Source organism: Globicephala melas, chromosome 1 (genome assembly GCF_963455315.2).
Source record: "Globicephala melas chromosome 1, mGloMel1.2, whole genome shotgun sequence".
Classification (NCBI taxonomy): domain Eukaryota; kingdom Metazoa; phylum Chordata; class Mammalia; order Artiodactyla; family Delphinidae; genus Globicephala; species Globicephala melas.
The window spans coordinates 148,230,125-148,257,900 of record NC_083314.1 but is presented as its reverse complement, the minus strand read 5'-3'; the positions used below and the strand labels follow the sequence as shown (position 1 = coordinate 148,257,900).

Here is a 27,776-nt window from a genome sequence, read left to right as displayed (position 1 = left end):
ATGAGATAGTTATCACTAACATTTTTTATAGTTCACATGATCTGTGTCCAACATTTTGCATAATGACTCAGGTCAAGCAGGAAGTTAGATACATTGCCTTTAGCAAAACCACTGACTTCCATTAAATGGAGGTTGTATCTTTTCTATTCCTTCCCAGTGATTAAACTTTGCGAGCTTTAAGCATCTTGGGTGGTTTTCATGCCTAATTATAAAAAGCCTTCAAAAGAAAAATTTAGAAACTAACATATAGATGTCTCTGATGAGCCTGATGTGATTTCAAGACATTCTTTACCCGGTCATGGATCTCATCGCAGTTTGAAGGTGAACACCAGTCAGAATGGAATCTGTAGGCATAAAAAACAAAGGTGACTTGTAGCCAGAGGGAGAGAAAAGTAAATCTTTCCAAATGCCAGACACAGAAAGTTATTTTTTCTTATCTCTATGTGATAACATAAAAAGATTAAAATAACATATTTTCTTTCTTTGACCGAGGGCGAGAGGCAGATATAAAATCAGGTACTAATTCTCAACTGTAGTATTAAGTCCTCAAAATATGTTCCATTAACAGTCTTAATAATAAAGTTTGACATGATTTGGGGAGAGCATATCTATATATCTGACCATTTTAACAATTTCCATACATAATTCTTTAGAGGTTTATCTTTAAATAAAGATATAAATTTTTATATTAGAGCAATAACTCCACCTATAAGTGCCTTTAAAATTAGTTCTTATTTTCCAGTCTTGAAATTAAACATGTCAAAGAAGAAGGAAAGCAACTATTCCTCTTTCTCATGCCCTTCCCAAACTCAAAACTGGCACTTGTATAATTAAGCTACTTTATTTGTTTTATACAAGTAATAATGAAAATTTCCACATCCATCTGATTATAATGCATCTACATGACATATTCTTGATAAATCCTTTATAGAGCAATGAGTACTAAAATGTTAACAGGTTGCTTAAAACTTTCTAGCTCCCCGTTTGTTCTTACAAAGTTATAATTTTACGTGTTTACACAAAGTATAAACTGTTAAGCAGGATAAATGATTTATATAATCTGTTTTAAAGAATGCAATCAGTAATGGATGATCAACTATATATAAATTTTAATCTCCTGCATTTGTAATAGGAAGTGTTGCTGCATTTATGGAAATATATCGGCAGACCTTGCTATTTGCTACATATGTAACACATCTTGAAAATCAGAGACCCAAAATCCAGCTCCAAGAGGATCTCTTCAATGATACTATGAGAGGATCCACTAGTCTGTGCTGTGGGATAAGAAATAATTACCTAGCAATCTAACTCCATTTACAAAAAGCAAAACCTTTAGCATGATTAAAAAGAATATCAGCTCCTTTTAAATTAGATTTTCTATTATTTCTTAGTCTGATTTTAGTAATAACTCTACAAGCTAATATAAATTATAAGTCATAATATTAATATTTATACTTTAAGGAGAAAACTGCTTCTGAAATGTAACACTTATAATCAAAATTGAAACCCTTGTATGGTGTGTTAACCCTATTGGAGGTATTCTTTAAATAGGCTTACAGCAAAAAGGACTTTCACTGTAAATAAATTCATTTGCTTAGAGTCACTGCTAAAGTTTTCAAAAGTCTGTTTATTCATATACATGATTAAGGAGTCAGCTTTTTACAGCAATCTTAGAGGAAAACTTATTTAATTTTAATGAAGATTTACCCAGATAAACCAGAGCTGTATGTTCTGTCATATTCCCAAGTTTGCCTGGGACATAAAATCTACATTTACATCAGTTTAAATTGTTTATTGATTCCAATGGATTGTATAAACATAGTATATTTCTCGGTGACCTAAAAGCCAGATCAGAGAGTCTTATATTTAAAGATGTGGTACTGAGTGTGCTAAAAAGAACAAAATGTTTTTGTTCCTAGTAATGTCTTAAAGACATATTGTTTGATATATTTTACTTTCTCCTATAGACTAGATCTAGATCTTTTTTAGAAAATACACTCAAAGCAGAGGTGTTCTACGTTAGTGAAAGTAAAAAAGTTTATTTACCCTGGAAAGTACCCCAATAAAATTTTATTAACTTATTTAGATGTATTCAAACTAAATTGCCATTATATTCTTTTATTTTAAAAGTACCTCAAATTTCCTCAAGTCATAAGTAAAATATGTAATGTTTAATATTTGAATCACTGATATCCTGCTGGCAAAGAACTTATTTATCTATATCTACTATCCAACATCAAAATAAATGTGTAAATGCTGTTACCTACTCTAAACCATCCCCTGCATTGAAATATGAAAAAGGGACAGTTGACTTTAGCTACCCTCAATAAAGAATTTTTGAAAATAGCCTCAGTGAAGAATTTATCAACCTGGCTTCAAAGCTGGGACAATTATATACAAGGATAAAATAACACAAGACTAAAATTGATATTTTACTATAGTAGTAGACAACTGGAGAGTTCTGCAAAGTATGCAAAAAGGTAGAAAAATAAATCAATATTTATAAAAACATATCCAAGGAGATACAGGTAAAAAAAATTCTTGAAAACCTACAGATATGGCAAAGAATCTAATCAAGAAAACCACAAGGGCTTCCCTGGTGGCGCAGTGGTTGAGAGTCCGCCTGCCAATGCAGGGGACACGGGTTCGTGCCCCGGTTCGGGAGGATCCCACATGCCGCGGAGCGGCTGGGCCCGTGAGCCATGGCCGCTGAGCCTGTGTGTCCGGAGCCTGTGCTCCACAACGGGAGAGGCCACAACAGTGAGAGGCCCGCATACCATAAAAAAGAAAAAAGAAAAAAAAGAAAACCACAAGTGCTTAATTCTAAAAGTAGGGAAAAAGAGTGTAGCACCAACTGAATATCTGAACATCTGAGCAGACATGGAAATCAAAGAAAGTCCCTGAAAACTGAGATGCAAGTTACCAGACTTCAGTAGAAAAACCTCTCTTCAAGAGCTTCTCCTGAACTTTTAAAGCCTATAGATACACAGACATATATCTCCCTATGTAAATATACAGATGTATCTATCTATGTATCTATCTATCTATGTATCTATGTATCTATCCATCTATGTATCTATCTATGTATCTATCTATGTATCTATCTACCTACCTACCTACCTACCTACCTATCTGTCTGAACTTGATCTCCATAGGCATAAGTCTAATACACTTGAAGCAACGTTCATCAAAATTCCCTATCTCAGGATGAGGGTCTCTAGCATACCTTCATATACCCATTTCAAATGCTTACAGGGCTAATGAGGAAACAGATAAATCTATCTGTTCAAGACAGAGATGTTTTAATACAGTTTCCAAACTGATATACTCTTGTTTAAATCATCAGTTTTGAGATGAACTTTTGATAGACTCTCTACAGCTAATTTAAACTTTCTTATTTATGCCTGATAGCCCTAAGTACGCTGCAGGAATTTGGTGTGGTACTTTAGCTTTTTCATACCATTTGTAAAGATAGGTTTTATTTCTATGTGTTGACGGCATATCTCTTAGGTTTTCAAATTTCTATAAAATTTCTTAAATACCCAGGGTTGGGTTTTTGGTTTTGTTTTTTAATTTATGACAACTCTTGTTTTCTATGTTACCAAGAGGGAGGCAAGGAATTTCCAATTTGGATTCAACAACAACAAAAACAGATGAAGAAGAATTCTTTCTTTCCCATTCAAATTATAACAAGTGTCTAACTTTGTTTGCCAAAGCATTTTTAGAGGGAGAACTAGAATCTTTACATAAGGTTAAGACAGACAGACGATTAAGATTCTCTTGGCAAGTTGGGGGTAGGTAATTTGAGGAAAATAGGCGCCATGTACCAATAATATATAGTATCATCATTATCACTAAAAGGAAAATATAACCTATGCTATTTTTATACATAAGCCATGACTATAATACTAAATCTCTATGAATCTACTAAAAACAAACTATCATATACTCTATTTTTCACTTGGGAACTACAAAATTTAATTAGGGTTAAAGTGACCCTAATTAATAAACTCACTAATAGTTAATAAACTCACTTTGAGAGAACTGGGCTGGGGAGGAGTATCTAGCATTGTATAATATGCAATATGTTCTAAACAAAAACAATTTAAAGTCAGTCTCTTAAAATCAGATTATCCCGTTAAGAACAATCACATCACATACATAATTACTGCCTGCTCTTTTCTTTTTTTTTTTTTTTTTGCGGCACGCGGGCCTCTCACTGTTGTGGCCTCTCCCGTTGCGGAGCACAGGCTCCGGACGCGCAGGCTCAGCGGCCATGGCTCACGGGCCCAGCCGCTCCGCGGCATGTGAGATCTTCCCGGACCAGGGCACGAACCCGCGTCCCCTGCATCGGCAGGAGGACTCTCAACCACTGCGCCACCAGGGAAGCCCTGCCTGCTCTTTTCTAATGATGATTACTCTAAAATTTAGTACAGAAATAGAGACCAAGCATTACCTTTCCCTGAGAGAAGCACGATTTAACACAGGGCTTGGAGAATGCTTCGGCATTGTAGAGGGTGCTGAATGAACGAGTGAGGTCCTGGATGAATGCTGGGGCTTGCTACGTGACCTTGAACTCAAATAGTCATCATATCTTTCCAAAGAGTCATAGAAGTCTCTCCCATGAGGTGTTCTGATGACCTGTTTAAAAATTTTTTATATATATACATATATATATGTGTATATATATAGATACACATATATATACATGTATATATATATACACACACACACACACAGAGGATATATATAGTGACATTATACACACACACACACATACCCTTTGTAAAAGTAAAAAAATCAAATATAATGCCACAGCTATATTTGAAGGTAAATTTCAAAATGTAGCAGTCATTACTACCACTGCATGACTAGACATTAAATACATATGATTATTCATTCCACATGTCCAAAATCTACAGAACTTTATCAATTCCAATGGCTTTTGAGTAGGAATAGGGTAAAGGTAGGGATGTATATATAAAACAAAGGACAAATACACATGATATATATAATGATAGTCTAGTTTATCTATGAGGCCAAACAAAACAGAATTCTAGTCCTCATACTCATTCATTGCTTCATAATAAATCAGGGTAGATAAATGAATAAATTCTTACCCTTGTAGAACTTATATTCTAGTAAAATTTACATTCTAGTAAGGAGAGAGAGATTTAAAAACACACACCTGGAGTCTGTCATACAGAGTGAAGTAAGTCAGAAAGAGAAAAACAAATACCATATGCTAACACATATATATGGAATCTAAAAAAAAAACCAAAAAAAAAAAAAAAAACATGGTTCTGAAGAACCTAGGGGCAGGACAGGAATAAAGACGCAGAAGTAGAGAATGGACTCAATTGAGGACACAGGGAGGGGGAAGGGTAAGCTGGGATGAAGTGAGAGAGTGGCATGGACATCTATACACTATCAAATGTAAAACAGATAGCTAGTGGGAAGCAGCCGCATAGCACAGGGAGATCAGCTCAGTGCTCTGTGACCACCTAGAGGGGTCGGATAGGGAGGGTGGGAGGGAGATGCAAGAGGGAGGAAATATGGGGATATATGTATATGTATAGCTGATTCACTTTGTTATAAAGCAGAAACTAACACACCATTGTAAAGCAATTATACTCCAATAAAGATATTAAAACACACACACACACACACACACACACACACACACACACACACACACACACCTGCCCGCCCAAAATAAATAGGTAAAATATACAGTATCTGGAAGGATGGTAAATACCATGGGAAGAAAATAAAGGCGATAAGAAGTGCTGCTGGGTGGAGTGGCAGGGGTATGTAGGGCAGGAGCTGTAATTCTAAATACAGTAGTCAATTGGGACCTCACAGAGAAGACTGTCCTAGTAAAGATCTAGGGAGTAAAGGCCTGAAGACCCTAGTGAAGACCATAAGACCTAAGTCAGGGGGACATTTGTGAGAAGAACATTCCAGAAAGAGAGAAAAATAAACACAAAGATCCTGTGGATGGGGTAGGGTGCATGCCTGATAGTTAGAAATAGCAAGGAAGCCAACAGGGCTACACAGAATAGTAGGAAATAAAGTAAATAAGGTAAATTTTAAGGATTTAGCCTTCTATTCTAAACCTTCTATTCTAAAGGAAAAATAAGCTCTTTTTATTTTTTTGTAAGTAAGATCTCCTCGGCTACTGTGTCGAGAACAGTCTATAGTGGGCCCAAGGGCAAAGGCAAGGAAATCAGTTAAGAAACTATTACAACAAAGTATGGAAAGAACGCTGGCTTGATTCTGAGCAATAGCAGTGGAGGCAAAAAGTGATCAGATTCAGAAGTCATCTGGAAGATACAGCCAACAGGATTTGCACAGACTGACTATCAAGGATAACATCAAAGTTTTCTGGTGAAATCAACTGGAAGAGTTGAGTTTGTATGAATTAGCTATACCCTTCCAAATGGACAGGTGGAAGAGTAAGATATTAGGAGTCTTGTTTTGGACATGTTGAGCTTCACACATCTATTCATCATCCAAACTATTAAAGCAGAGGTTCAGGAGAAGAGTCCAGGATAAATGTACAAGCTGGTAATTTCCAGAGTCTAAATGGCATTTAAAAGTATGGCACTAGGTGATATAACCAAGGAAGTGAGCATAAATAGGAAACACCTGAAAACTGAGCCCTGGGAAGACTCCACTGTTTAGAGGCTGGGAAGATGAGAAGGAAACAAACTGAGGAATGGCCAGGGAAGAAGTGGAAGAAAAAGGAGAATGTGTTATTCTGGAAGTCAATTAAATAATGTATTTCAAGGAGGAGGAGTAACTAGCTCGGTCAAGTACTGCTGACAGGTCAAGGCAGAAAAGGCTACGAATGAACTTCTGGATTTTAGCAGCGGGGGGGGGGGGTCATAAATAATATTAATAAGAGTAGCTTTGGTGGGGGCTTCCCTGGTAGCACAGTGGTTAAGAGTCCGCCTGCCAATGCAGGGGACATGGGTTTGAGCCCTGGAACAGGAAGAGCCCACATGCCGCGGAGCAACTAAGCCCATGTGCCACAACTACTGAGCATGTGAGCCACAAATACTGAGCCCCTGTGCCACAATTACCAAAGTCCATGCACCTAGAGCCCATGCTCTGCAACAAGAGAAGCCACCGCAATGAGAAGCCCATGCACCACAGCGAAGAGTAGCCCCAGCTTGCCACAACTAGAGAAAGCCTGTGTGCAGCAACAAAGACCCAACACAGCCAAAAATAAATTAAAATAATTTTTAAAAAAGAGCAGCTTTGGTGGAATGACGGGAGTGATAATCTGGAGTTAAGTTCAAGAGAGAATGAGAGAGACCTAAATGTAAGGCCAGACACTATCAAACTCTTAGAGGAAAACATAGGCAGAACACTGTATGACATAAATCACAGCAAGATCCTTTTTGACCCACCTCCTAGAGAAATGGAAATAAAAACGAAAATAAACAAATGGGACCTAATGAAACTTAAAAGCTTTTGCACAGCAAAGGAAACCATAAACAAGACCAAAAGACAACCCTCAGAATGGGAAAAAATATTTGCAAATGAAGCAACTGACAAAGGATTAATCTCCAAAATTTACAAGCAGCTCATGCAGCTCAAAATCAAAAAAAGAAACAACCCAATCCAAAAATGGGCAGAAGACCTAGACATTTCTCCAAAGAAGATATACAGATTGCCAACAAACACATGAAAGAATGCTCAACATCATTAATCATTAGAGAAATGCAAATCAAAACTACAATGAGATATCATCTCACACTGGTCAGAATGGCCATCATCAAAAAATCTACAAACAATAAATGCTGGGGCGGGTGTGGAGAAAAGGGAACCCTCTTGCACTGTTGGTGGGAATATAAATTGATACAGCAACTATGGAGAACAGTATGGAGGTTCCTTAAAAAACTAAAAATAGAACTACCATACGACCCACTACTGGGCATGTACCCTGAGAAAGCCGTAATTCAAAAAGTCACGTACCACAATGTTCATTGCAGCTCTATTTACAATAGCCAGGACATGGAAGCAACCTAAGTGTCCATCGACAGATGAATGGATAAAGAAGATGTGGCACATATATACAATGGAATATTACTCAGCCATAAAAAGAAACGAAATTGAGTTATTTGTAGTGAGGTGGACGGACCTAGAGTCTGTCATACAGAGTGAAGTAAGTCAGAAAGAGAAAAACAAATACCGTATGCTAACACATATGTATGGAATCTAAAGAACAGAAACAAAAAGAAATGGTCATGAAGAACCTAGGGGCAAGATGGGAATAAAGACGCAGACCTACTAGAGAATGGACTTGAGGATATGGGGAGGGGGGAGGGTAAGCTGGGAGAAAGTGAGAGAGTGGCATGGACATATATACACTACGAAACGTAAAATAGATAGCTAGTGGGAATCAGCTGCATAGCACAGGGAGATCAGCTCGGTGGTTTGTGACCACCTAGAGGGGTGGGATAGGGAAGGTGGGAGGGAGGGAGATGCAAGAGGGAAGAGATATGGGAACATATGTATATGTATAACTGATTCACTTTGTTATAAAGCAGAAACTAACACACCATTGTAAAGCAATTATACTCCAATAAAGATGCTAAAAAAAATTAGGTAAATACCAAGGAAATCTGAGTAAATTAAGGACTTTAGTTAATAATAATATATCTATATTGATCCATCAATTATAACAAATGTACCATACTAAATAAGATGATAATAATATGAGAAACTGGGTATGGAGTATATGAGAACTCTCTGTACTATCTTTGTGTTTTTTATGTAAATATATAACTGCTCTTAAAAAAAAAAAAAGAACTGCCATTTAAAAAAAAATAGAATTAAGCTATGCTAGGTAAAATTTTAAAATTTAACTTGCCCTTTTGCTTACATTTATTTTCTTTATGCTTCCAATCCACCAACGTTCTTTCTGTTACATTTTTATCTTATGATTTTATCCCTTAGTTCAGGTATTGTTTTATAATGCACATCCCTACTATATCATGTACATATCACAAAGAAAGTGGATTAGTTGTGTTGTAACACACAAAAACATCACCCTTGGGCAGACTTTTCATACCAGGCACATCTCATAGCCCCATCCTTTGTTGGTTGCCTTTGGGTTCCTATTCCTGACCCAATGGTGTCTGGATTATAGTGTTGACATAACTCAAAACATGGTGACTCATGGCTGCGTTTTCACTAGAGGCCCCAGAGATATGGCAGTTATCTGGTAAACCTAGCCATCCTAGGTCCTGATTAGGGTAGACTTCAAACCCTCTTTTGTATTGACCCAGCTTTCTTATCTCTTCTCTGGCATATATTCCCTGCAAATACTATGCCAATGTACCCAAGACACTAAATGCTTCTAGAAAAAAAAATTAAATTAACCATATAGATTGGTTAGTTTTATTATGAATTTATTATTGTCAGTATGATATGGACACTCAAATTACTTTGACAGTCTCTAATGCCAGCATCCTCATTGGAATTAATACATCCTTCCCATAATGTTCTTTAAATCCTCTGACACTCTCACACAGATGTTTCTAACATGCTACCTCTGCTCTCCTGTGAATCTTCTGAGTCCACACATGTATGCTCCCTTCTATCTAATCTCAGAAGTTTCTTCGATCCAAGAATAACACCTACCTCCATCTGTGCTTTATCCCCATTCTTTTTCACATCCTTTGAACTTCCCTCCATTCATTATTAGCATGCTATCTGTATTTCCAGCTTCTTCACTTCAACGGGCTCCCAACTTTTAATGCAATTCATGCCTGATCTCTCCCATTTTTATCTCTCTTCTTTTGTACATTAAAAAAACTTATTGAAGGTGCAGACTAAACATACTGCTATTTTTCTACCTCTCCTGTACTTATAATGTTTCATCAAAACCTACTCTTCCACAACTTATTTTATAAATCCTGTCTTTTCCTCCCAGTTCTCATACTACTTGGCCTCTGCAGCATTTGTCACTGGTCAGTCCTCTTTTAGGTCTTCTCTCCTGAATTTCTCCTCCTCTGTTTCCTTAGTCACCTCTTTTCATGGTCCAGTGGACATTCTTCATCCTTCATCTCATCACTGAAATCAGTGGCTGCTCTCCAATGTCACACTTTCTGCCCCTGTCTCATGTACCTTCTCTTTGGTTGATTTCCTTTGCTTCTATTATCAAGTGTACAGTAATCTTTGAAACACTTATCTATGGACAAGACGTAGCTTTCCAAGACATATCTCTGGAAATCCAGATCTGGATACCCATTTCTCTGTAAGGCAGCTCTATTTGGATTTTCCACATGTGACCAAAACTCAGTAAATTTAAAAATTTTATCTCCACCATGCTCTTACCTCTGCTATTCCAGATTTCATCATTATCTTAGACCTAAGCTAAAAATCCATAATTCATATTTCCACAACACCAAGTATGGTCCATCTCTTTATTCACTCCAGAGCAAGCTATTTATGGACGACATAAATTTTAGAATTCCGTCGTCTTGAAATCTTAAATAAATTCGAGAAAATGTCAATTCTATCAATGAAAAAAAAAAGAAAACTGAGATGGTTGATTGAAAATTTAGGGGACCTGTCAGATCAAATGAAAGAACTGAAAAAATTAATAACTATATAATATCATTTAAATGGCATTAGACATAGGAAAAAGTAGAATTGGCACTATTTGGCTTTATCAGATTGACAACGTAACGCGCATAGTTTTGAACTTTCCCAAAATATAGTGAAAGAGTTAAAAATTCTCAGAGTAGAAAAATTATTGAAAGACAAAATAGAAGAAAAACTTTCCTGAACTAATGAGATACATCACGGGGGATATTATGAACCAGCAACATTAATTAAAAGAACAAAAACACCACAAAAAAAAAAAAAGAGAAAATGAGAGAGAGGAACTGAATTTATTTAACAAATACTTAACTTCCAGTCACCATGTTAAATGTTGGGATTACAACAGTGAACACAACGAAATCCCTGCCTTTATGAGCTTATGTCCTAGCAGTTACTATCAACGAAATATTTGACCTTTTAAGAAGGTCAATATGACCTTTAATCTTTCTCAGATTCATTTCACTTGTATGTAAAACAGGGTTAATAACAGCTACCTTATAGATCTTCCGTCATTTATTTAAAGTATCTTGCAGAATGCCTAGGTGTGTGAATTAGTTATACAACAAATATAAGTCCTTTATTATTAAGACACCACTCCAACATGGCTTCTTACTTCAACCCTACCACAATTTTCACTGTTTTCCAGAATTACAGCAACATATGGTGAGCCAGCAGTCAGCTGAGAGAATCAAGCTTTCATCCCAGAACCAAACAGCATGTAATTCAAATGACTCAGTTACAGTCCCAAATAACTGACCAAGAAATATGTGATCCAGATTGAATAAAAGAAAAAATTGAAAAGTGCTCTATTGTTAGCTGTTCACAGAGACAAAGTAAAAACACGGTGAATGTCAAAAACAAGATCAAAAAGGTCCATGACCAATAAATACAAGTGTATATATTAAGAGACTGATAGAAAAGAAAAAACAGTGCTATAATGCTGTTTCTAGAATTATATCCAAATATGAGTCACTTGGCTTATAGTAGAGAGATTATTTTCTCTTCATTAATTTCAATGCCATTTGAGTCATGCTGGCTGGCAGACCATTTCATTTTTTGTTTACTAAAATTTCTCCACAAACTAGTCAGCAACGCTTTAAATAAAGCCTCTTCTAGGTGACTACAACTGACTTTTTTTCTCTTTATCAGAATATTCACTGAGAATCTCTTGAACAACATATTAGCTAACACACAGATCTAGAGAGGTACAGGGATTTGAAATCACAAACCAGATGATACAGGGTATTAACACAAAGAAAACTGACAGTGAGATATGCTAGGTGGCAAATACATCTTAACGACAATATCTGCAGAAGGATATTTATAGACTTCTAATGGTCTAAATGGTGGAGGTCTCATGGAGGAGGTGGATTGGAATCAAGGCCATAAGTAGAGAAAAGGGGGAGATAGGGCATTCCAAGTAGAGGAAAAGGCACAAGGAAAGATAAACAATGAGTACAGTCACTTGGCTAGTTCTGTAGGAAAGTAATCAGAGAGAATATCACAGAGGTGGAGAGGGGCACACTGTAGAGAACCTTGAATGCTGCAACTCAATACTATCTGACATTTATTAAGCATCTTCTATGTATCAAATACTGAACAAGGTAGGAGACAGTAGTCACAGGTAAATATAACAGGAGACCTCAAAGATATTACAATCCAGAATGAGAGACATGAAAAAACAAGTAATGATAAAACAATGAGGAAGGAAATTAGAACTAAATAGATATACAATAAGTAACTGTGCAGTGGGGACACAGCTGGGATGTATTCCTTCCATGGAATTAGAATAAATATTTGTTTTGGAAAATTATTTATCTAAATGGGGAACGGAAGGTATAATAAGGGGGTAAGTCTTTGATAAGAATCCACTTCAAATTTTCAACCGTAAAACTCAGCTTAAGAAAACGTTTTCGTAGCTCTTGTGAGTTTTCCATAGGTTGCTTATTCACGTCCTAAAGCCAAATGGAATGTTATCTCTTTGGCTCGTAACAGAAGAGTTACATTTCTTGGATGACTCCTCAAGAACCCTGCCTTGGAGTGTTCAAAGAACAGGGTTCAAATCCCTGCTTGTTATGCGACCCTGAGCAAATCATGTACTCTAAGTTTTTATTTCCTTCTCTATAAACTGGGGAAATTATCTTACAGGTTTGCTACAGAAAATAGTAGCAAAATTAGTACAAACACAAAGCAGAGGGCTCGAGTTATGAAAGACAACAGTATTTATTTCCTCTGTTTACAGCAACCTTCATATTTCAGCATAAACAGTTTTTTTTTTGTTTTACATTTACAGAAATAGTTCTTTAAATGCCATTTCTAAGATCTCAGAAATGTAATAATTCCAATATTGCAAATGTTGCAATGTATCAAGATAAAATCTAATATTTTTAAACCAACCTGAAATTGTTACAGGTAGAAAAGAAAATTTCATACACCAAATTCATCGTAATTATATAAATGTAATGTAATTAAATGATATACTTTTCAAATATGTGATACATAATGGTTTGGTTATACCATACTTATGAAATAAGGTTCCTGAAAAGTTGTTTACACAATAAGTTCATAAGTTAAATAATATTTATGCCCATGAAAATTTTATATTTATAGGAACTTCAAGGTCAAATTAATGGAATAGAGAACCACTAAGTATAAATAGGAACCAGGAAATTCACTTATCCAACAAATATTTGTTGAAAGCCCATTTAGTGCCTGGTACTACACACCATGCTTTAAAGTTTCTCCTTTGTCATGGGACATAAAACTTAAGAAATAAATAAAAATAACTCTAATGGAATTTGCTGGGAAGTAGTTGAGAATGAAGACTATAGGAAAGAAGTGCAGTAGAGGTACTATTTTCAGGGTAGTAAGAACAAAGCACAGTTCTGATTCAAAAGGGAGAGAAGCAGATATTGGCAACTGAGATCAGTTTCTCAATTTTGCTGAAAACATTCCTTTTGAATCCTACTGAAGGGAATGATCCATTCCTACCTTATCAATTTAAAAATACATATGCTCAACTATCTGGTTTGGTTTAAGGAAGATGTACTTTCTTTACACGGAAGAAAAATTTAGAAGAAATTCTAAATTCTAAAATAATGCAATGAAAATGATAAGTAATTCCTAAGTGTGTCCATCTTTAGGGGGTAGGGGGAAATTCCTCCCTTCTTAGACCACTGTTCAATGCACTTATATAAATAACTTGTTTAATCCTCACAACGACCCTATGTGGTATTTTTATTACCTACACTTTACAGGAGAGGAAACTGAAGCAACGTCAAACAGCTATTAAGTGGTAGGGGTCCCAGGCCAGTGAACTATGAGAGATCCACAGCAGAAAAAAATGGAAAATTCCCACAGCCCAGGCCTCACAGGATGCCTATGAGGAAAGTTCCACAGAAGATGTGCTAACAATCTGTTTTACTAACAACCCAATAAAAAGAGCCAAGGAACAAACCGACAAACTGTTCCCAAGGAAGAAATTAAATATCCCCCAATTAATTTTATGATGTGATCATAACATTGCTACCAAACCACTCAAGAAAAGCAGAAGAAAGGTAATTAGAGACCACTCTTACTAGTGACCATATGTGACAAAATATCTTAAGTAAAATATTAACAAATTAAATTTAGTGATGTTCAAAAAAAGAATACAACATGATTAAGCTGGGTACATTCAAAGAATACAAGAATGGGTTATCAATAGAAAATCTATTAATTCACTATAGAAAAATCATTATCAACTCGATAGATGCTGAAAAAATTATTCAATAACATCCAACAACCACTCGTAATTAAAACATATACATACCTTGCAAACAAGGAATTTCAAAGGGAACTTCCTTAACTTGCTAGAGGATATCTAACAAAAATCTACTGCAAATAACATTCATAGGTGTGAAACCTTCGACATGATCTTATCAAAGACAGGATCAAGATAACACAGTATTAGTTCATGCTGCAGCATATCAGGCTGCATTGCAAGAGCAAATTAAGTTTGAAAATTAGTGGCTTAACATAATAAAGGTTCATTTTTCCCTGTGCTTTATGGTAATATAGGTTAGCAAGAGAATCACACTTCACAAAATTGCCCAAGGACCCGGGCTGATGAGACAGGCTGAACAACTTATAGTTGTACCATCTAGAACATGAGACCTCATTATCACTATAACAAGAGAGAGTTCATGTCAATTCTTCTATGCTGCACCCTGGAAGGGATCCACATAATTTACATGTATGGTCCATTGGCTGGAACTAGGCCCCATACACCTGCAAGAGGGCTTGAAAATACGGGAGGGGACATGAATAGCCAATGAGCAATAAATGTCTGCCACATCCTGATCACCACTTCTACTTAACAATGTACTGAAAATCCTAGTAGGTCAAGACAAATAAATAATGTGAAAGGCAGAACTAAGATTCATTGTTGAGGATATGGTTTCCTCTATTACAAAAATTCAAGAATATCTGAGACAAGAATGTTATACAAAAATGTACTGCAGACCCATACATCAGTAAAACACATAAAAATGTAATTTTACATAAAAGACCACTTACAATGGAAACTAAAACTATAAGGTTTCTTGGAATAAATCTACCAATGTGTTAACACATTAGTGGAAAAGTGTATATAACCTTAGTAAGACGTGTGAGAACTGAGACCACCTACATTCACATGGCTTGGCTAAAAGAACAAAACACTGAGGCCCGCCCACCTCAACTTGACCTTATCATGAGTTCCAGGAAATTCTTGTCAGGAAAATAATGCCATAAACCAGTAAATAGCTTCATTATCTGCTTCAGGACCTTCCCATAAATCATGTGCCTGAACAGCAGTCTGCTCAATCATCGATCAGCTCCCTTCTCAAAACAACAGATTCTTAATCCGGGCAAACAGTCCCCTTCTCAGGACAAGACATCACTCAACAGGACAAATCCCTTCCCTATCAAATACCTGTTTATTTACCAAGACTTGCTTTAAGACTCTAACCTCTGTGTCCATTAATCCTAGACTTCTATATCACCAGCTCTGCTAATTAGATTCCCTCATTCAAAGCCCTACCTTAAACTACCGGAGCCCAGACCCCAAAACCCTATAAATATCTACCGTTAATCTTTTGGAGATACTAGGAAGACTGTAAAGGTGGTGCTCTCCCTTACTGCATAATCATAAGCTCTGCTTTGCTTGGTATTAACAGATCATTCAGTTATCATGGTGGTCCTTCGGTGAGTTGGCAGTTGACAACCCTGGAAGTCCAATAAGATCTAAACAGACCCTCCTGGCTGCCACATCTAAGACGCTCAACTTAAATAGAAATAGTTTTTTCCTCTGAGACACTCGGGCCTCCCTCCTGGTGGTTTCTTTAACTACAACGGTGCTGTAAGTGAATCTTCCTGTTGAAGCTGGACTCTGCTCTCCTTTTGTTAAAGCTCCCAAATGCTGGGTTACTTTGTCTTGTAGGAATGCAGAGCCGTTGTCATTATCTGGTCAAATTTGAAAACTTGTAACCCAGGCGGAAATCTATCTCATTACTAACAATACTAATATGTCTCTCTCTCTTTGTCACTTTTTGCTCTGAGTCTGTAAGAGGAAGTTCATAGAGAAGTAACAAGCATTAGCTACTAAAGCTATCCTGGAGCCAGACTTAAGGATTGACAGGTTCAGATGTTCTCTTACACCATTTTAAAATCCTTAGTAGAAACTTCGCCCTGGGCCACTTGTCAGAATACCATAAAAACTTTCCTCTGTTTCGTCTTCTTTTTTTTTTTTGTCATGGGAGAAAACGCCTCTGAGAGAAATCACTACCAAACCTTCCATCCTCCTAGAATTACAGATTTATCAGGTCTCCAATTTAAGAAACCAACCACTAAGTTGGGGCCCAAGACATAAGGTGTACAAGCAACATACTGACCGACACTGCCAGACTCTTATGCCTGTGTTTCAGGTTAGGCCCATGCCCCCTCCAAGTTAGATTCAAACTTTCCATCATCTTACATATATTTATACTATAATTTAAAATTTTACACTTATTGTTCCAAATAGCATAATTTCACTAAGCACATTTTAGAATTACAGTGGCCACTTCGGATGGTTTTTTATATGAACAAAACCGTTCATGTGAAAGATGTATTAGAATAAAAAGGAGCAAAATCCTACACATCCAATGGTCTGCACTTCTTAACTGGCCTAACAAAAATTCCAAAATATTTCTGAGTCCACGAATTGCTTCCGTAAAAGATTTGCTGGCCAAGGTAAATTTTTAAAAATGTGAAAATGTAAAACTATGTCTTGTTTAGATACCCTCACATCCCATTGAGAGAAATGGCTTTTATCCCACTATTTCTTATTTCCTGTCCTATGCTCCTCCATTACCTCAGATCTCTATCCTTCTTTCTATCTGTTTTCATTCCCATCTGACCTGCCAGAAACAAAAGCTCAATGACTTTTTAAAATTAAATCCCCTACAGAATACATTAAGTGCCACATGGTTGATTTTTAAGCTCTGGTCTGTTTCTGAGCTGAACAGTCAGACACTCTCCAGCATCTAAACAAGATAACCAGAAATTTGCAGCAGAATTTAGAGTTCTGTGAACTTTAAACTAGCCCTTTGCACGTTTCCTATCCCAATAAATGGTGTCATCAAACACTGAGTTGTGAAAATTAGAAATGTAAGAGTCATTCTTAACATTGCATGGCTAAGCCCCTTCCAATGCTCTCTGCTTTCAAAGTTTTCCTGCCTATTTTTGCCTAGTTCCTGAAATTAAAAAAAAAAAAAAATGCCTCGAGATATTTTTATTGAGATTTTGTTAATTTTTGAATTACCCTACATAGAAGAATATCTTTATGATATTGACACTCCTTCTCTAGGAGAACATCGTATATCTTTTCCATTTGTCAAGTCTACTTTTCTGTCAACATTAATCCTAAATATCTGTGTAATATCTCCACTGCAATCGACCTCCATTACTATCACCCCAATCCAATCCATCATCATTTCTCACATTGACTATTCAATAGCCTACTAACTTGTATATTACTATCCATTCTTTTCCTAGTCCATACTACAATCAAGAGTAATATTCGCAAGGTACAAATCCAACTGCATCATCTTGTTGTTTAAAATAATTTCATTTGCTTCCCATTGTACCTAGGATAACTATCAAAATTCCTAACATGGCGAAAAAGATGTGATCCCTACCTACTACTCCAGCCTCAATTTATATCATGCACCTACCCATGTCTTTCACTCCTAGCAACACTGGTCTTTTAGTTGCCTAGCCACTGAACCTTTATAAATGCTACTTCCCCTTTTCCCTTGCACATGTCCTTCCCTCCTTTTCACACAGTAAATTCTTATTCACTTTCAGCTCAAGAGCAATCACCAGTCCTCAAGATCCTCTTTCCATTCTCCTTCACCAGATCAAATCCTCCTAATAAATAACTAGTCCAATCTAGCATGCATGTCCCCCATGACATTTATCACAGTTCCAAGTATATATTGATTTTTGTGATTTTATTATTACCTATCTCCCTCATCATCATGAAATATCCATGAATTCAGGCAGAGATAGTTTCTAGTTTTGCTAATTTTTTATTTCTAACATAATAGAGTTTCAGTCATATCATCTTTCCTAATGGTAAGAGAGAAGTTGGGAGTGGAGAGGGACAAGGCATTTTAGATGTGACAGAGAAATGATTAGCTTTCCATCACAATTCATCTTTCCCTCCTCCAGAGCAGAATTACTGCTGAGAAGCAATCCTTGCATCCAGGTGTGGCCATCTGATTAGTTCTTGGCAAACAGAGTGTAGGTAAAAATGTTATGTGTCAATTCCAGGACAAGGCTTTTAAGAAAGAGATATGCCTCTTCAGGTTCTCCTTCATTTTCCACCATGTGAAGAGGACAGCAAAGCTCTAGAGTAAGGCAAAGGCACAGAATGGGGTCACTGCACGGAAAGATAGTACGCAGATTAGAGGCACCCTAAGTTAACTATTATGTGAATAAAAACTAAATTTCTATTATATTAACCTTCTGAAGTTTGTAGGTTTATTTCTATAGCAAATAGCATTACCCCAAACAATTCAGAAATCAGTATCTTACTGTACTGGCATTGGCCTGTAAGTCAGGAGCAGGAAGCAAGGGAATAGATACTTGAGGATTGAAAATTTAAGATCCAATAATGCAGTAGCAAAATAAAACTGTGGCCTGCAACAGCTGGGAAGATAGACCACATAACTTTCAAGCTTATTATCTCTAGGAAAATAGCTGTAAAGGGCAAGAGATGTAGTGTGTGTTGGCTTTTACTTATACTGAGCAAGGGATTTCAAGAATGACGAGCTCAGGAGAGATTGGTTTGAGAGCAGAAATGAAAGATTTTAGTAATCGAGGGCCTCTCAGGGCCAGGAAAAGTGAGTGCCAACTGTGTGTGGACACAAAATGTAGAAGGTTAAGCCAGAAAAAGGCTTTGAGCTTTGAACAAAGGGCCATTAAAACTTTTAAACAGAGAAACGAAATCCTAAGACAAAAATCAGATTGAGGAGGTTACTTCCCATCTGAGCCTACTTCAAAGGGCCTCAAGGTAAGTGCCATTAAAAGGCATAAGAACTAAAGAAATAAATCAGACTTCAGAATTGTATTTAGAGGGAAGAAAACAACTTTGTGTGTATTTACTGAAACATTAAACTGACTGCAAGCAAATAAATGAGAAGTTGATACTTGCTTAAGTCTGTATTGCCTAAGAAATCAAGAACCTGGCCTTTAAGAGCCTAAGTCTATAAAACAGCTCTCAGGCCCCAAAACTTTTAACCGCAGGAAGTGGGCTAGAAAACTATGCAGTCCCAAGAGATCAAATCCTCCAAACCCATTTCAGAGAGGATAACTCACTGCCATGTGGGGTAATAAATGGACATGGAAAAACCAGCTGCAGGGTAGAGTCAGGGCCCATGGAGAGTTAAGGTCTAAGAAAGGACATTCCTCTACTATCAGGGCAGCGGGGCACCCGCCTGTTAGGTTCACAAAGCTTGCCCAGGAGCATTTATCATTGCTGTAGACTAGTAACTGCTCTTCATTCTCTATTTCTCCCTTTTGCAAATAAGAGCACCATTTTTGTCCAGTTAACCTATCCCTGCTCTAACAAAACATACCAGAAATGAGGTTCAGGTAGAGTGAGAAGGTGAGGGAGGGGAGAAGTAACTTGTCTTGGTTCACAGGTCACTGGATCACAGGGAGTCTATCTGGATCTGGCTTATCCAACACTCAAAGATCCTGAAGTTCAAGCTAGATTCAAGTGGAACTTGAATGATGGAACTTCAAGTGATTTTCCTGGAAGAGGACAAAAGCATGTTCTGTGTGAGGGAAGAAGGGGATATTTGGTGGCAGATAGGCAGACTGTGACAGATATGGTCAGTGATCTACTAAAATCTATGAGCCCTCTTCAGTGGAAAACAGCCGCCTAACTAGGATCTCTATTTGCTAGCCACCTTGCTCATCTTGCTTCTAGATGGGACTAGTTCTTGTCAATGGAATATAAGAAGTGACTTAATTCACTTCCAGGCTTTTTTTTTTTAATTAACTAATTAATTTTTGGCTGCACTGGGTCATTCATTTGAATGCCTAGCAATGAAAGGACAAAGAAACAGGGAACAATAAAGATATAGGGAGGCAGGTTGAGAGGTGTGTTCTTTTTCTGAGAACTTTGTATTCATAGAACAGCTGATTATAATGCATCCAGGGTGAAGAGAGGTGACTTTGGCCAAAAGAACAGCTAATGACCAAGTAACTAGAAATCTTAAAGAAGGAGGCGGCAGATATAATAGGTATGAAGAAGTCGGAAAAATAGAAAATAAATATGTTAAATAGCCATTATCCCTCAATATACGCCCTCCACTCAAGCCAGACCAGTAGTTTGCCCCCTGCCTCCAGGACAATGTACTTATTCTAAACTCCAAGGTTTTTTCATGTGGTTTTCCTCCTAAGACATTCTTCTCCCTCTTCCCTTGCCTCTGCAGAATATATTTCTCAATAGAACTCAGGCCAAGTTCCACTTTTCTAAAAAATTTTTGCAAGCACTCCTAGTTTCATAACTCTTCTCCTTGTAGAAATCCTATAGTGTTCCACTACCAGTTACTATATGCCTGTAAAAAAATAGCCCTTTATTTTTTTCATAGAAAAGATAGCACTGTTCAATGCTGCATATGTATTTCTGTGAAAATCTACCTCTTCAATACAGAAATAATCCTGTGAGCTCACTTACCATGCACAGCTTTACAAAGGTAGTATGAATGATCAACTTCTACTCTAACTCTAAAAGTGAAGAATACAGAGGTGAGGGTGGGTGGATATTAAAGATGAATAGAAGTGAAGTTCTTTTAAAGAATTCATTTAGAAAAGAGGATTCTAAATATATCACCTACCTCTAAATGGACCAGTCAATGTAGAATTGGATTATAGTTACCTTAGGATAAAGATTAGTGTCTTATATACTTTATACTTTTCTCCCCATTCTATACTTTTGTATATTTGGTTTACTTGTTTTCTCTTCATAATCCACTCACACAACACATATTTTAGGAATCCACACCGTACATCAGACAATATCTAGCAATTGTCAATAAGCAAGATCAATAAGATCCTTGCCATTCTGGAACTTACAGATTAGTAAAAAAAAAAACAAGGATGCAAATAAAGAAGAAAATAAATAAAACTTGTGAAACATGACTTGAAGATAGGCTTGGCCCTTAGGTATTACAACTAAGGTAACTTAGTTACCTTAGGTATTACTTAGGTATAACTTAGTTACCCTTAGGTATTACAACTAAGGTAACTTCCCTGGGCCCCATGCAAGACAACAAACATTGTGCTTCTTGATGCGTGTGTGTGCCTGCGCATGCATGCACATATATATTACACAGATCAGTACCCATGTATGTGTTTGAATAAATTCCACATAATAGGGTAGGTCTGCACCAGGGGAATTATGCCAGGCCCACACTCCTCTAGGGACAGCCTTAAGCAAGGGCACGACCCTATACAAATGCTATACAAGGAATGGTTCTATTCAAGTGCTATATCCACGTCTATACTAGTAGTTCTCAAATACCAATCCTTGGATAGACAGCAAAAGAGTTGCATAAGAATCACCTGGAAACTTGTTTAAAATAAAAATTTCTAGTCTATGGTCTCAACAATTTTAACTTAGTAGGCCTGGAATAAACTTTTATAAAGTTCCACCTTGATGATTCTGACTCTCTGGTAGATCTGGCCCCTTAGTCACATGGTGCCTTGGCTTGTTCCATATTTCTTTTATCACAATCAAAGCATGGCAAAGAGCTATACTGTTCAGTGCCAGTAAGCATGGGATAAATTGTTTTCAAGTAAATAGACAAAGGTATTATAAGGAAAGCTATGTTTTTTGTTTTGTTTTGTTTTCCCAACTATGATGCTTCTTCTTATTAAGAAGCTTACACTTAGGGACAGAAAAGAAAAACTCTGGGGCAGTACTTCTCAAAATGTAGAACATGAACTACTAGTGGTATAGCAGATAACTTAGTATGGTACCCAAAATGAATTTAGATGATACACAAGATTATTTTATACAGCACATGGACATACACTAAAAGGGTACTGAATCCCAAAAGAAAAAATATATTTTCTTTTCAATTCTCTTTCAATCAGAAATCTTTAGTTAGCTATTGGTATGTCTCCTATACCTGTCTATCATTGCTTATCTCATTTTAAGAAAAAGAGAACATGTCTCAGAGTCTTTGGAAAACAATAGTTTTCTAGCCAGAATTTAGTAACGTTGTTTTGTTTTTGCTGTATTTTTAAGGCTATCATCCATTTAAAGTATATGATACTGATTTTTCATTTACACTGGTGAAATAAATAAAAACAAGGTGAATTTTTAAAAGACAGCATAAATTACATGCAGGTATTGTAAAAATTATGAGGATGCTCTACGAATGACTGAAATTTAGAAATACTACTGTGTGAGGTATCACTAAAAGTAGCAACCCGTTTCTCTCTGTCTCTGTCTCTCTCTCACAGACACACACACACACATATACACATACACAAACAAGTAATGAACAATCAAAAGTCACAAAACATTTGTAGCAAGACACTCAATGAAAAGTCTATCCTACCACCTGACAACATACACAAAATAATGACATTCCATAATATGACAATTATTGTTTGTAAATTTCTTGACTAAATGAATATAATATCTGACCATACATATAAGAAATTTACTAATGCTCTAATCTGAAAGCCAGGATAATTATTGTTCTGCAATTTATACTACATACCTTATAATCCTTGGGTCGGTAGCAGCGAAGATGAGAATGATCTAAAAAAGGATGTACAAAAGAAACTATAAATATTTCCTATCAAAAAGAAGAAATTTGTTTTCATCTTTGATTCTTCCTACAATCACTCTGTTTCTACGATTATACTTCATACAGCAGTTTTCAGAAATATCTTAAAAATCCTTCAATAATGTTACAAAGATGATAAGCAACAAGTTAAAATCTGTACCAGTTCTTCAGCAATTAAGTGATTTCAAATCATATTTTCATTAGAGGAGGAGATATCTGATACAGGCCAGATTAATTTTTAGTTGATAAACCAATTTGTCTACATGAAATAGATAATTTTTAGTTGACAAACCAGTTTATGATGAAATATAATTTGAATATATAGATTTGATAGATACTGCCAGACTACATGTGTTCCTAATCTTGGAGTCCATGCTTGAATTAAGTAAGCGTAATGGAAACAGGACCAGCTTTAGAGGGCGGGAGCATACTGTCCTGTAGTGTACAGATCTTGCTGACAAATAGATGTGCATTACAGTTCAGGCTCCAGCACTTCCAATATGGCCCTGGGCATATTATCTAATCTTTCTAGTCTCAGATTCCTCAATTTTCTAATGCAGGGGTCCCCAAGCCCCAGGTCACAGACTGATAGCGGTCCTTGGCCTGTTAGGAACCAGGCCGCACAGCAGGAGGGGCGAGCAGCGGGTGAGTGAGCAAAGCTTCATCTGCCACTCCCTACTGCTCCCCATTACCGCCTGAACCATCCCCCTTCCCCACCCCACCACCACCCCCACAGTGGAAAAACTGTCTTCCACGAAACCAGTCCCTGATGCCAAAAAGGTTGGGGACCACTGGTCTAATGTACCTCTTTCGTAATATTGTTTTAAAGATTACATTAGATATTACATGTAAGGCAATACAATAAACGTTAACTATTATTACTACCAGCATTATCAACATCATTACTATTGAATACTAAGTCAAACAAGGCCAGGTTCAACTTCCACTACTTATCATACATGTTAGTTTGGTCAAGTTATACAATTAATCTGTTTTTCATTCCTCATTTTAAGAGTATGAAGACAATGCTTACCTTACCTCAGAGAGTTAGAGTGATGATTAAATTATAAAATTTATAAAGGTACCTAGCATAGCATCTACAACAGTGGACTATAAAGCTATTCCCAATCTCTCCCTAAGCCAAAGACCACTACATTGTAGATGCAGATTTGGGGTTTTACTCATTACTTGAAGGAGTCAAGTTTTAAGTATTATAATCTCTGTTATATTGATAGATAAGAAAATCAGAACCAGAATTTGCAATTCTACTTCTTTGCTAATACATTCCAGTCAAAAACATTCTAACAGTCTATATTTTACCTTCCCAAACCACCTTGTACAGAAAAAAAAATGCTATACGGATAGAGACCCAGGATAGTCTATATTTAGTCAATTAGCTTTCATTTATAGCACAAGATGCTTGTTCTCCAAGTGTCCTGAGCCATTATAGAGGGCAGCTGAAACATTAATGTCTTTCACACAAGGTCAACTTCACCATTTAATTCAGTAAGGTCCAACTTACTTCAACTGCTTTTCAAAATTCAAAATAAAACTAACTCCCAACCTAACTCCTCTTCTGTAAAGTCTAATGTACAACATGGCCACAAGTAGCAGAAGAAATAAAAGAATGATAAGGACACACTGAGTCTAATTCTCCAAACATGCTAACCTTGAAAATTAAGGTAATAATTTCTATACATAATATATATTCTTTTTGGTAGCTAATGTAATATTCAAAATATCAATATATTAAAACACAGGAATGTCTTCTGCTCTCCACAAACCATTTATAAACATCCTAATTCAGACAAATTTATATAATTTTCTTTCACTTTTATAAATTAAGCTATTACTTTGATCTGACGTTTCCTAATGTTCACATTTAATCACCTTTACCAACAATTAGGTACTTAACTATATTCTAAATGCAGGAGATAGAGGAGATAATAGTCACAGCCCATGGTCAGGAAGTGCTTATAATTTACTTTAGTTAAGTTATACGAAGTTGAATAACAGCAGCATAAAAGAACAGGCTAAATCAGAATGGTATAGGCAATTAATGCTATTAAAAAGTCATATCAGAGATAGATCTCTCAAAGTTGAAGGCCATGAGGAAAAACTTCCTAAAGGAGGAAAAAGTTGAGCTGGGCCTTAATGAATGGGTCACACTTAAGGAAAGTATGAAGAAAAAGAGCTAATTTAGATCGTGTGTGTGTGTGTGTGTGCGCGCGCACGCGTGCACGCACGCACGTGCATGCACGACCTTGAACAACTTACACTACTTCCTTAAATCTCAGATTTCTGCATCTGTAAAATGAGGATAAATAATAGCATCTAAAATTCTTGAGGTTACTGTGAGTAATTAATCAATGAAATAGTAAGCATTTAGAATAGTGACTAGCAGAAAACACAATATTAGTTATTATTTGATTCTCCAATAATCTCATGAAATCAGTGTTACAAACTGAATATTTGTGTCCTCCCAAAATTCATATGTTGAAGCCCTACCTCTCAAAGTGATGGTATTTGGAAATGAGACCCTTAGGTGGTAATTAGGGTTAGATGAGGTCATGAGGGTGGGGCTTCATAATGGAAAGAGTGCCCTTATAAGAAGAGACAGTCAGATCTTGCACTTGAGCTCTGGTGTGCTCACTCATTCACTCATGCTCTCTCTCCCTTTTATTCTAAAAAATAGATATTAGTGATTTCACAACTGTGCAAATTTATTAAAAATTATTTAATTGTAAACTTATAACAAGTGAATTTTATGATATATAAATTATACCTCAATAAGGCTGTTATAAATGTTTTATAAATAATAGAGAATTAAAGAAACTAAAAAAGGAGTTCCTAAAAATGACACTCTGTAAAACAAGGAGGCACACAAACAAATGAGATATTTTGCTGATAAGTATATACATGATGACTACATGCATTTTATTCAGAAAAGAATAAAATATTACCATTTATTGCTGTCTACTCAAGATATGACCTTTTAGGATTTGGGATGTTATTTCCAATTTATCTGACATAAAAATAATAACCATCTAACCAAGGGACTAGTGGAAGCTCATAAAAGATTACAGTCTTGTGTAGAATTGAAACTCACAACAGAAACAGAAACAACAGAAACTCAAATGAAGAGAATAAGAGACATTTCCTCCAAGGGGGAGACAGAGTCTAATATCTTTCCTAAATCCTAAGCAAAATTGAAAAAGGCCAAGATGTTGCTCTTGATTTCCTCTTTAAAATGCACAAATGATTGGATAAAGCTTCCATATATTCTTGAGGTGTAAGAGATACTGAGTTTCTTCAAAACGACCGCAAAAATTACAATCAGAATTATATATCAAGGAAATTCCAGACAGAGAAAATTTGAAAATTTTATTTAAAAAAATACACCTAAATGAAAGTAGGAAAAGTGGTAGGAGAGTGGTGGAAAGGAAAGGAAGTTGGGGTTAGAAGACCTGGGTTCTACACTGTACACGGCTATTCTGTAGCTCTCCAACATATCACGTAACCTCTCTAAGCCTCTGTCACTCTTCCTGATCAAATATAGCTACATCCATCTTCACATTATTATGAGGACTAAATAAATCAATGTTGGTGAAAATGGTAACCTATAGGAACTTAAGAATTATTAGGCAAGATACTTTGGTAAGAAAATGTTCAAGAAGAATTTTCATTAAAGATAGTCATAAGTGAAAATTCACTATGTGTAAGATAGTCTATCATAAGAAATTCACATATGTATTTAAATAGCTGATAAGAACCCAAAGCACAATTGCTCAACTGCCAACCAGAAAAAAAAAAAAAAAGTAGTTCAAAGAATAGGGGCATTAAAATTAGAGAAATGAGAAGGGAAAACTCTTTATAGTAAAAGGCAAATAATAAATGTATAAAGAAAAATGGAACTTAAAAAAATATTTGGTAAACATCACTGTAATAAATTGTTTCGGGAAAGAATCATCAATGTATGCTAAAGGGGTCGAAGTCGAAGAGAATTACATAGTCTCAATCTTCCCATAATTACAAAGGGAAGGAAGAAAATAGCACCTTCATGCTGGAGAAACCGAGCAGACACCATCTTAATCAAGTGAGCAAATTAACATCACCAGTAACAAAGCAACATCACATACATCCTGACATGATGTACTGAGAGTAATACATCACTTCTGTTGTATTCTGGGGGAAAATGAATAAATCTAATCATGAGGGAAAAAAAATCAAACAAACCCAAATTGAGGGAGATCTATTAAAAAACTGGCCTTTATTCTTCAAAATTATCACATCATTAAACACAAAGAAAGGCTAAGAAACTGATCCATATTAAAGAAAACTAAAGAAAGAGACATGGCAACTGAACCTTATGTATGTTGTGGAATTTCTTTTGCTATAAAGATATTACTAGAACAAGTGGCAAAATATGACTTAGGTTTATAGCTTAGTTAACATTATATCATTAATTTCCTGTTTTGATACTTGCATCACATTAAGAAAACAACTGTATTAGTTTCCTCAGGCTGTCATCTACCATAGACTAGGTGGCTTAAACCACAGACATTTATTTCTCATAGTTTTAGAGGCTGGAAGTCTGAGATGTGGGTGCCAGCACAGCCAGGTTCCAGTGAGAGCTCTCATTCTGGCTTGAGGATGGCTGCCTTTTGGCTGTGTCCTTACATGAGAGAGAGAGAAAGCAAGACCTCTGCTGTCTCTTCTTATAAGGGCACTAATCCTATCATGAGGACCCCACTCCATAAACTCATCTACACCTAA

At 36.3% G+C, this 27,776-nt stretch overlaps 1 protein-coding gene across 2 annotated transcripts in view; it reads right to left on the bottom strand.

Annotated features, from left to right (window-relative positions):
• The window catches only part of SPATA6 (spermatogenesis associated 6), a 163,263-nt gene that overhangs the window by 63,003 nt on the left and 72,484 nt on the right, over window positions 1-27,776 (bottom strand). The window contains exons 9-11 of one of the 2 annotated variants that reach the window (XM_030870076.2): window positions 22,932-22,972; window positions 4,457-4,641; window positions 245-344 (exon numbers count right to left, since the gene is read on the bottom strand). In XM_030870076.2, the coding sequence (XP_030725936.1) occupies window positions 245-344; window positions 4,457-4,641; window positions 22,932-22,972 (326 nt within the window). The remainder of the gene's footprint in view (window positions 1-244; window positions 345-4,456; window positions 4,642-22,931; window positions 22,973-27,776) is intronic. The other variant, XM_030870077.2, reaches the window with a different exon arrangement.